Source organism: Crocodylus siamensis, chromosome 1 (assembly GCF_052110815.1).
Source record: "Crocodylus siamensis isolate JL-2025a chromosome 1, ASM5211081v1, whole genome shotgun sequence".
Classification (NCBI taxonomy): domain Eukaryota; kingdom Metazoa; phylum Chordata; order Crocodylia; family Crocodylidae; genus Crocodylus; species Crocodylus siamensis.
Genome location: NC_143395.1, coordinates 165141733 through 165153808, shown reverse-complemented (window position 1 = coordinate 165153808; position 12076 = coordinate 165141733). Strand labels below are relative to the sequence as shown.

At 45.5% G+C, this 12076-nt stretch overlaps 1 protein-coding gene across 1 annotated transcript in view; it reads left to right on the top strand.

Moving 5' to 3' along the window:
* Window positions 1-12076, top strand: part of DNAH14 (dynein axonemal heavy chain 14) — a gene marked incomplete at its 5' end in the record, with an annotated part of 313251 nt that overhangs the window by 262013 nt on the left and 39162 nt on the right. The window contains 4 exon segments of the mRNA XM_090036082.1: window positions 431-675; window positions 1794-2239; window positions 2359-2557; window positions 9606-9815. Coding sequence (XP_089892208.1) covers window positions 431-675; window positions 1794-2239; window positions 2359-2557; window positions 9606-9815 — 1100 coding nt within the window.

Genomic DNA, 12076 nt, shown 5'->3' with positions numbered 1-12076 from the left:
CCCTACACAGACATACATTACATGAGATGGAGTGAAGTCATAAGTTCATTCATTCATAGAACAGGCAAAGGATGGAATTCTCTTCTTGGTCATCTAAGTAGCCATTTTTTTTACATCTATATGGTATTTTTGGACTTCCACATAAATAGTCATTCTGTTCCTGGATGAGACTGCCTGGACATAGACAACGACTATGCACATGACTGAGTGCATGCACAGGCAACAAAATGGAAGAGGGCCTTCCCATGTTTTAGCCCTAATAATGACCAGGAAGAAATAGAATTCCATGCAAAGTATAGTCATTCTCCTTATCTTGCCTAATGAGTGTAATCTCCTACCTGAATTTCAAAACAATAAAATGTATATTTTGAGAAAGATTTTGATTTGCTATATTACTGCATATTCCTTTAACACTTAACGTGTTTTTCAGATTATACATGACAACACAAAAAGCCAACCCCTATTTCCTCCCAGCAGTTTGTAACCTGGTCACAATGATCAACTTCACTGTAACATTCCAAAGCTTGCAAGACCATCTCTTGTCTACTGTAGTAATTCATGAGACACCCCAGTTAGAGCAACAACATTATCAGTTATTTGAGAGTATCTCTGCTGACCTAGTCATGCTGCGAGACTTGGAACAAAAGTCTCTGACACTGCTACAGAAAGCAGAAGGTAAACAAAAAGTTTAAAGAAAGCATGTACATCTGCTTAAAGAAAATTTAGAAAAAATATTATATATAATCATATGAGCTTTCCTTTAGTATAGTGATATAGATGATTTTTACTGCATGTTTTGTATAATAATTCAGATTGATTAGAACAGGGGTACTGAACTCATGCTGCCCCACGGCCTGAATGAGGAGTGCAGAGCTGGTCTGCAGACTCGACTGGGGCCATAGAGCAGCCCTGCAAGCTGCATCTTTGACAACCCTGGATTAGAATTGATCTACAGCATGGAGATAAATCTGAATTATAAGTATTTGCATAATACAAATAGATTCAAATTCAAGGTAGAAGTATAAACTCCATATAAAAATACAATTACGTTTTAATCTTCTAAAATACAAGTACTGTATTTTCTCACATACTTGCATGCCAGGATATTATATACACCTTGTTTTTGAAAGGCAGAATGAAAAAAAAAAATTTCCAGAGCTATGACTGCAAAAAACAGGCACAGAGCCTAATCTTCATCTGATTTACCTTCCCTTTTCTGCTTAACTAAAGCTGAAACCCTTGCTGCTGCTGAAGGCTGGTTTCCAGGGTTGGAGCTATGATTTTGAAAAGAGCTGAAGAGTCTCCAAGACTATGAAATAAAAGGGTAGAGATAAGGAAAAGCTAGCAAACAGCAAAATTACCCTAATATTTATTAGCTTGGTTAGTGGAACAACAAGACCATTTAAAAGGAGAGACAGTTGTTAACCCCTCTGGAGTGAAGAACAATGAACCACTAAGTCAACTGACTCCCACAGTTGCCTGAATAGTAATCCTATAGCTGCTTCACTATGGAGCAGGAATCAAAAAAGACTGCTTCCCTGCTTAATACATGTACCCCAGTTTCGGGGAGCTGATTTTTGGGGATAGGTGCGAGTTGCAGCCAAGAAAATATGATAACAAATATGAAGTAGTTTTGATATTAGCATACATCTTGAAGCTAAATTTTTACTGAAGGTCTGACCACAGATAATCCTTATGAAGTTAGTTCCATGAAACTAGCTAGATTATTTTTAAATTACATGCATCTTCCTTTGTATCATCAATTTTAATTAAAAATAAAATGTTGATTTTAGGGCACATACTAGATGACCAAGACCTCCTTGACAACTTAGAAAGAACAAAAGTTACTTCAAAAGAGATCTCTGAACGCATTGAAGCATCAGCAAAAACAGAGGCCACCATTGAAAAAGCACGCAAAAGCTATCTCCCTGTTGCAACTCGAGGTGCTGTACTCTACTTTGTGGTAGCAGATCTTGTTAAAATCAACTATATGTATCAGTTTTCATTGGAATGGTTCCATAAAATCTTTGTAGAATCTATGGAGTCTGTAAATAAACTTCAGAGGCAGATTTCAATGTCAGATTCGGCTTCTTCTGTACCTGGAACAGTACAAGCCCCTAGTAGGCTAAGTGGAAGGGAGTTCATTCAGAAGGACTGTGAAAAATATGAGGATGAGAAAGACAACTTTAACAGACATCTTAAAGATATAATTGACCTGTTGACAAGTAATGTTTATAAGGTGAGAGGTCACAGTAAATCTAGTTACACATAAACCTTTTACAATACTATAAGAAATGTTTTAATGTTTTTTGTACTTTCTAAGCTTATTTCTGTATCGGAACATTTTCCCCTCCACAGATAGTTTCTTCTGCCCTCTTCACTGAAGACCAACTTTGCTTCTCTTTTCTGCTCTGTGCTACAATCATGCAAAGTAACTATGGTGAAAATCAAGTCCATGATGAACTTGGATTCCTACCTGAAAATGAATGGAAAGCCTTCCTCTATTCTCACACATTATCTATGATATTTGCCACACAATCAGAGTCTGAAGATAAAGGTAAGTGATGCAAATGTGCCTCAGAAAGTAAACAGCATAGGCTATGCCTCAACTATTCCCCTCAGCAACATTTATATGCTATACATATATGGATGTGTATGTTAAATATATACGCAACTTCACTGAAGTCAAGGGGACCTTCTAAGTTTAATGCAAAACAGATCCAAAATAGCTAGCAAGAAAATGGGGATGGGGTGGGGTGGCGGATGCAGACTTTGGAGCTCCATGGCTCTGTTAGATATGGCCCTCAGCAGCAGGGGGACAAGCAAGGGTTGTGTCAATACAGCCTTGCTCAGCCTTCAGCCACTTGCCCCATCCCCTGAAGTGCCAGCTCCTTCTCCACCATTGCTGCCTCCACCACCACTTGCCTCTCAGATCTGGCCTATGAGGAGCTCCACATTCTGGATCAAGGGATGGGATGAGATTGACACCCCTGTCTTAAAGAAAGAGCTGAAGTGACAAACATATATTTAAAACATTATTGGAGTGTTTCCCATGGTTTGGAGAGCAAACTTTGACTAATTCTAATATTATAAAAGGCATAATCTATTTGTCTGTCTGTCTATAATGCTTTATTTGCACTCTGATTGGCTGTCTCACAAAGAGTGTTCGGCCTGCAGGTGGTGGCGGTGCTGTGGCGGACTGCTGCAATGACAGCAGGGATAGTGGGGTGGGGGGGCAAGGCTATAGCCAGTGACGGTGGCGCAAGGGGAGTAAAGAACAGTGTTGTACCCACAGCAGTGGCACAAGGGAAGGGGGGAATGGGCCCAGGCCTGCTGTGGTGGAGGGGAAGAGCAGGCCCTGATGCCATCGTGGCAGCGGGGACAGAGGGGAAGGAGCAGGGGGTGTGGGGGTGGGGGGTGGGCCTGGATCCAAAACAGGAATGGGCAGGGTGGGGGGAGGCGAACTGGGCCAAGCCCAGCCCAGCCCTGCAATGGTGGTGGAGAGGGTGGGGGAGGCAAACTGGGCGCGGCCCGGCCTGGCCCCAGAACGGCAGCAGGCAGGGAGGGGGGGCACCGGGCCTGGCTCTGCAATGGTGGGGGGGGGCAGGTCCAGCCCCGAAATGGCAGTGGACAGGGGGCTGCTGGGCCCAGCCTGGCCCCACAACGGCAGCAGGGAGAGGGGGGCAGGCCCAGCCCCACAGCAGAGGAGAGGGAAGGGGGAGTGGGCCCAGCCTCAAAGGTGGGGGGGAAGGAGGAATCAGATGCAGGCCTCTGTCCCCACCCACACACCCCTTCCCTCATTCTTGACAGGCAGTTGGCTAGTCTGCTTATATCCACATTCAATTTTGAGTTGTCCAAAACTAAAATAATTTTACTGTATATTAGACTGTGTGATAACATTGAATATGCTTTTTTTTTAATGAATATTTTAAGCCAAGACAATATTTTATATCATGATTCTATAACACCTAACTCTTTCCTTTTAGGATACAATATTTGGGCTTCAATGACATGGTATACTCTTTCTATAATAACATTTCTAATGAAACTATGATTGTCATTGGAAGAACTATGTAATGATCATGTAACAATGCAGTTATGTTTCTGCTTATTATTCCTTTGTATTCTATTCCTGGTCTGCTTGTATCCCATGCACACAGGATCAGAATCTTTTCTGTAACAGTGTCTACTGGGCCATGCTTGTGGCCTGTGCACCCAATGTACTCTATAGCTGAAGGTGTAATGGGTGTGACAGCTATCCAGTCCCTCACTTGTGAGGGAATCATTTTATCAGTGAGGGATATTCTAAGTGCCTTTTCTGTTTAGGGGAAATGAACATGCTGCATAAATAATCTGAATACTGCTTTTTTTCTAAAAGGACCCAAAAGTCTAGGAAATCCTGCTTAAAACTCTTTCTTCAGAGCCTCATGAGGGGCCAAGCAGAACCAACACTGGAGACAGTTCAGGCTCTTAAATAAATCCCACTGATAACTTGGAAGCAAGTTGTTACTGTATAAGCCTGTTCAACCACTGTTCACCTCTGGGGCTAGGGACAGACATTACACATAAACAGGTTTAAGTGGTCAGAAACTAGTTTAAACCTGTAACAGAACAGATGTTCACTGTACATAAACCATTTTGAAAATGGCTGAAACTGGTTTGAGATTTCATAGATTTCATAGATTTCATAGACATTAGGGCTGGAAGGGACCTCGGGAGATCATCGAGTCCAGCCCCCTGCCCAAAGGCCAGGAAGTCAGCTGGGGTCATAGGATCCCAGCAAGATAAGCATCCAATTTACTCTTGAAGGTGTTCAATGTAGGTGCTTGAAACACCTCCGATGGCAGACTGTTCCAGACCTTGGGGACTCGGACAGTAAAGAAATTCTTCCTTATGTCCAGCCTGAAGCGGTCTTGCAGGAGTTTGTGACCATTCGACCTCGTCATCCCTTGGGGCGCTCTGGTGAACAGACGTTCCCCCAGATCCTGGTGGTCACCCCTGATAAACTTATAGGTGGCCATCAGATCACCCCTGAGCCTGCGCTTTTCCAGGCTAAAGAGTCCCATGGCTCTCAGCCTGTCATCGTAAGATCTGTTTTCCTGACCTCTGATCATGCGCATAGCTCTCCTCTGGACTCTCTCAAGCTTCTCCACATCCTTTTTGAATTGTGGAGCCCAAAACTGGATGCAGTACTCCAGCTGCGGCCTCACCAAGGCCAAGTACAAGGGGAGAATGACGTCCCGGGATTTGCTCAAGAAGCATCTATGGATGCACGCCAGCATTTTGGTCGCTTTACTAGCCGCAGCATCGCATTGCAGGCTCATGTTCATCTTGTGGTCAATGATGACCCCCAAGTCTTTTTCTTCTGTAGTGCTAACCAACGTAGCACTGCCGAGCCTATAAGGGTGCTGCAGGTTTTTCCTCCCAAGGTGGAGAACCTTGCATTTTTCGGTGTTAAACACCATGAGGTTCTCCTCTGCCCATTTGCTGAGCTTGTCCAGGTCAGCCTGGATCACCCGCCTATATTCTGGCGTGGATGCTTTGCCCCAAAGTTTGGTGTCATTGGCAAACTTGGCCAGTCCACTCCTGACTCCAATGTCCACATCGTTAATGAAGATGTTGAACAGGATGGGTCCCAGGACAGAGCCTTGAGGCCTTGAGATAAATCTGGTTGAATATAGTATCAGACTTAACTGATTTGGTTCAAACCAGTTTATGCAAAATCTGTCCCAGACCCTTGCTGGTTTAAGATAAACCAGACTCCCCCAGTATCCTGGCATGCTCTGTGGGCTGGGCAGCACTCTCTGTTCCCCAACAGAGCTGACCCCTCCACACTGCTCTCTGGCTGGAGCTTAGCAGAGACTGCTGGCATCTGCCTGGCTTCCCCCTGCCCTACCTCCTCCTTACTTGCTGGACAAGCAGGGATCTCCACCTCCCTCCCTCCTATCTCCCACAGCACAGACCCTAGCCTCACAGACCCTAGGCATGTGGTATGCTAGCTAATGCTGAGAGGTGTCTCTGTGTGTGAATGTCTCCAGTTTCACTGGAACAGGCAGGCAGAACAGTCACCGCTTAGGGCTTTTTGGAGCTAATAAACAGGTCAGCTGGTAAGCTGTTTAAAGAGTTTGTACTAATAGAGAGAGGCTATTGTTATGCTGATGAAGTGATAAACACTGTTATGAGCCCCCTGCTGACTTGCTTGCTTGTCAGTTTGCTGCAGACAATATAAAGAAGCAGGGAGGGAGATTGAAAAGCTCTGTATCAACAACAGATGCATGCACTGCACCCCCGCCCTTGCCTCGGAGTGCTGGCAGGGGGCTGGAGTCTGGCAACGCTGCTGCCCCTTGAGCAGCTAGCGGGGAAAAGCCTGGGACAGTGCAGGCAGATCTCCCTAATCAGAGGTCCTGCCAGGGCCTGGCCACACTCCACTCAGCTCAGCACTATGTAAAGGAAGGGAGGGCTGCTCTAGCATCCCCCAGCTTCTAGCCTGAACCATTGCAGGTGTGCTTGAATCTACTCAGTCCAGAGAGAATGTCTGTCCAATTACAAACCAGTTTATTCTGGCCAGATTACACTAACCTGCAGAGATTGAATCAATTCAGACTCAGGTTTTTTGAATGTCTGTCCTTATCCTGAGAAGACCAGTACCAGCAACTGTGGTCTGAAGTACTCAGTACAGACTGAGTTGGCACCAAAGCAACTAGTATGAAAGCCCTTGGCAATAGGTCCCTTAGTGCATGAGCATACTGCTTCACCTCTGACTTTGAAGATCCCAGCATTGAAAGATCACGGGGAACAATCTTCAGGACCAAAAGCATCAGCACAACTGCTAGCAGTCTGTCCTTGCAACTGGAAATTTGTATTGCAGATATTCCATTGCCCGATCTGCTGTTTGCAGTATCTATTCAAAGGTAGGTCTCCTGTGATAGAAAGAGACATGACCTTTGGGCCACCATAATTTTTTTTATGAGATCACAAAGTGAAAGCAGACTGACTTCCATACCTTCCGCTATGTCACAGATGTTCAAATTTGTATCTGTGACACCAGGTAGTATTAAATTGGGCCATTAACATTGGCCAGCTGTTTGCTTATGGCAGAAGAACTTGGGCAGCATGAAGCTGTCTGGGCCCTCCAACCTCCCTCGGGCAAGGGCTCCACAGGATTGAGGGGTGCAGTCCTGCACACCACAGGAATTCCCAGTCAGGATTGGTTCCCTCAAGCATTGGGAGTGCCTTACTTGCTTTCCTCGCTTACTCACAGATGTCCCTCCATGGATGGGTAAGCGGGGGAACTTGGGGCTTCAGGGTGCCTGTCTGCAAGCAGGGGCTCCTTGCTTGCAGACATGCATCCCAATTAGTGTGTGGGGAAATGCTTTTAAAGGGATTTCCCCATATGCCTGCAAATTTAGAGGTGGAACCCCTTGTTCATCCCCTGCAGAGGGATTTCCCTGTATGAGTCTGCAAGCCCAGAGCGGGGATTGGGAGACCACCATTCAGGCTTTCAAGTGTATTGTGGGGGAATCCCCAGCAGAGGAATTCCCCCACCGGGATATCTGCAAACAGGAGAGGGGGAACTCTCTTGCAGATACCTCCACAGGAAAACTCCCTGCAGGGGATTCCCCTGGTCCCCAATACAAGGGACTGTCTTTGAGTGGGGGGGTTTCCCCCTGGTTACAGACACTCCCCAAGTCAGAGCCCAGCAACTTGGGGCACCTATAGATGACCCTGGAGTGTTATCAGCTGTGTCACATTATCTTGCAGCACAGCTGATCAGGTTTCACTGAAAATGTGTTTCCAGCCTCAGCATCATGAAATCCATCTGATTTTCTGCTACTGTTCTTCAGCCCCAAGAAACTGGATGCAATGTCACTGCCACAAACCCACAACCTTTTTGGCCCTCCTAGATAACATGAAAGGTTTACTCATTCTTGGAGGAATAATATTACTTATCTCCCTCAGGCTCAGGGATTCCTGATTCTTCATATCCCTATGAGTGTGCCTATTTGGAGACAACCTACAGTAGGGGCAGGCAATTATTTCGGGCAGAGGGCTGCTTACCCAGTTTTGGCAGTCTGTCAAGGGTCACATGGGTAGCCCTGCCCCTTGACAGGCGCCCCGCCCCCTAGTCACCATCTTGGGACCAATGTCCCAATGTCTTGGAACCAATATCCCAGACCCACATCAGTGGGGCCCAAAGCGGGGTGCAGGCTAGCAGGGGTTTGTGGAGCCGGTCTGGGCTGCACCAGCAAGAAGCTGGCCTGGCTCCATAGAGCCCCTGCCAGCTGGGACCCTGGGTTCCTGCCACCCTGCTCTAGGCCCCACTGGCACTGGCCCCAGGACACTGGTGTGGGCCCCATGCTCCCACTAGCTCCCACACCAACTCACACCCAGTACCCCCCAACCTGCAGTACAGGTGGGGGGCAGCGCACAGCCCCAACATTGTCTTCTGCCTTAAATCTACAAGGATTTTATTAATACCTTTCTGCTGGTCAGAGAGACTCCAACATCTCAAAACATCAGCATTTATTTTAACAGGTTTAATGGGCCCTAGTTCCAAGCCATTAGTATTCTATTATGATTATCACATTGGCCAAAAAATTAGAAGATGGTCAGGCTTTTATGGTGCAGGCTCCTCATACAACATTCCACAAAGATATACTTATTCTCAGACCTTACATTAGGGTCTTATTAAAGTGTCTTTTGACTTTCACTTTAATCAAGTAACTCCCTGATTTGTCATCTTTCCAAAACATCATTCTATAGCGAGAGCTGCTAAACTCCACTCTCTGGATTTCATTTTATTATTTGCCCATAGAACGCAGAAGCAGATTATTTCTGCTCAAAAGCTGTTGAAATGAGTGTTGGGTTGTACTAAGACTTGCTATAAAGCACCCCACTTTGGGTTGATATAGCCAGAAACCAAACATCTCTGAGAAGTGTTCCCATTTTGTTGATTGGTGAAGCTGTTACTTAAAGCTTGGTTCTCACTTTCATTCAGCAGAAATCCTTGGCAAAATCCTCAAGGTCTGATGATGCATTGGACACACTATCCTCCAGCCATTATTCCAGTGGATTCCAGACACCTAGTCCATGGCATAAGTTTCTGTAAAGCACTGGAGTGGAATACTTGTAGAAATTCACTCAAAGAAAGAAAGGTTACTTACCCTAGAGCCATTATGATTCTTCACATGAATTTTTATTTCCTTCCCCACTATAGAACCCTGTCCATTTGAATTCAGTGGAAGGACCTAGATAATCTCTTACAATACCTCCTTTAAAATAGTGAGGGATACAGAGTGTATGAGAAACACAGATAGGTAGTAGATACTGTTAAAAATTACTTGAGTCTCATGTGCATGGGGTGCATGCATATCAGAACTGGAATACTTGTGGAGAGCTCATCTTGAAGGGCCACAGTTACTATAAGGTAAATATTTTTTCTTTTTAACATCTAAAAATTGTAAACATTAATCTTTCTAAAATGTTGCGTTTTCTCAGTTATGTCATTAGCTAATGATCAAACTAAATTTAGCAGGCTATTGTCACATTTAAGAAGCAAAGTATGAATGTGTTCTGATGAGATCTAAATAATCTTTGTTACTTAGGTTCAAATATGTTTAATAAAAGTCCTCATCTTTTGTGGATGACTGAATCTGTGTGGAAGGAATGTCAATATATGAGCGCTCATCTGCAGCCTTTCAGTCTTTTGTGTGAATCCCTTGTGTCAAATTCCCAACAGTGGAGCTTCTTCCTAAACAGTGATAATTTATACTCTTTACTTAGCACCTGTTACATGCCAGCATCATCACAGCAAGGTAGGAAAGTACTCTTTTGCTCTATTTTGCTTTAAACTTAAACTTTATCCTTGTGTAAGGAGTTATGTATCCCAAACTTTGCTTAGCAAAGAAGTAAGTTCATCAAGAGGTTTGTGGTGACTTTACACACCAGGAGACTGAAGTTTACAGGACTCCTATTCAGCAAGATACTTAGAACTTGAGTAGACACACAGTCATATCACTTTAACCATATCACAACTAAAAAGGCAGTTTATACTACTAATGGTATTACTGCACAGCAGGCATGTCTACATGAGACACATAACTGCTCAGTAGCATAGTTTACTGCAAAGTAAGCACGTGCATCTACACTTACACATGTTTACTATGCAGTAAATCTGCAAGTGCAAGTAGCACATTTACTTTTGATTAGTAACAATGCAGTAACAATCATGTAGACGACTGACTGGCAGCAAATTTGCTCCCAGTTAGTCCTCCATCAGGGAGTGGGAGATTTCTCCTTACCCCCGGGAGATGCCAAGGCAGGCTCCACCATCAGAGTCTGGGTAGAAACTACGTCCCTCTGCCCGGCAGCAGGGAGCTTCAAGCCCTCTGCTCTGAGATCACAATCAGGGAGTCGGGGCTAGGAGATAAGGATCAGGGAGTGGTTGGGCTGGGAGATCCTTATCTCCCAGCTCCAGCTTCACAGTAGTGGGGTTGATGCTGGGAGGTACTGGTCCCCATGACCATGAAGCTGGCTCTGGGGGTTAAGGGTCTCTCAGCCCGAGTTCCATGACCGTGGAGCTCAGACTGGGAGAGAAGGGTCTCCCAGCGCAGGCCCCATGGTGTGGTGCTGGTGCTAGAAGCTCCCTGCTGGTGGGGGCTAGGGAGCGTGTTTCCCACCCAGATCCATGAGCATGGAGCTGGATAGGGAACAGGCTGGGGAGCTGGTTCCCTACTTGGCTCCTCAAGCACCTAGCTGGGCATGGAGCAAGCTCCCCAGCCTCCACCAAACGTGTGGGGCAGGGACTGGGAACTGTCCCGAACAGGGGCAGTTCCCAGCTCCTTGCCCCCTTTGGGTAATCAAGGTATGGGGCTTGAAAAGAGCTGCAGGGCTGGGGTAGGTTCCAGCCCCCTGTCCCTATCTGCTGGTGGGGCAGCTAGCAGTGAGCTCCCCTGCAGCTCTTTCTAAGTCCCCTGCCTCTAATGGGGGAGACAGGTCCAGGAGCTCCCTGCTGCTAGGGCAGGGGGACATTGTTCCCACTCCAGTAGCAGGCAGCCCTCAGGGGCAATGTGTAATGTCTAGGCCAGGTGCTCCCTGCCAGCTTCTGAGCTAGTACCCAGGGGGAGCCTAGAGCTCCCCATGGTGGTGGCAGGGGCCCATTACAGAGCCCCAGAAAGAGGAAGCAGTTTGCAGCCATAGTTTACTCACAAGTAAACTGATCCTGGATCAAATGCATGTGTAGATGCGCCCAGTAAGAAGAATAAGCTAGTTTACAGCACCTTTTATAGCAGTATAACTGCAACCATGCTGGGGCTTTTTTCCAGTACAATTATATGAGTATCAGTAAAAGTTCACATCCATAACTGGTTTAGTTTAGACCAAGACTTAAGTACTTGAGTAGTCCTACTGAAGTGATTAGGACTGCTTAGCTTTTTAATTTTATGCAGTCTCCCTGAACTGAGTCTCAAGATCCTCAGATACAACTAACCTCCAAACTGCTCCAATAGATTACAGGGGATGGAGCAAGACAAGAGACAGGTATAATGGCAACAATGCTTGCGCTTTCCATCCATAGATGTCACATAGGGTTGTGGGCCAGGAGAACATCATTAAACAATTATAGACAAGGAACGATGAGAGCTATTGCTCTTGTCCACTAAAGACTGTAAAATTAAAGTGAAGGAAGCCTGGTGATGGGAAGAAGGGAGTCATTTTCAGGATTCACACAGACATCAGTATGTCTTACTTTTAAGCTGAACCTTTCACATAAATCTATAAAGTATTTCAGATTTACCTTACATGCTGCTGGGTACCTGTAGTGCTGTGAATGGTCTATGCTAATAAAAACAAATTGAGATTCTCCATTGGCTCAAGTGGCAAGGGGTTGCACTTTTTTGGAGAAGAACGACTACATTCTTCTTCTGTCCATGTGGTCTTATTCATGCTGCACATTCACTCTCTGTACAGAAATCTGAGAAGTTCTCACTGACAGACTATGTTAGCAACTGCATATGTGGTGTGCACACTGTAACATTCTCCTCTCAAGGGCATAAGGAATTCCAGTTGCCATTCAGAT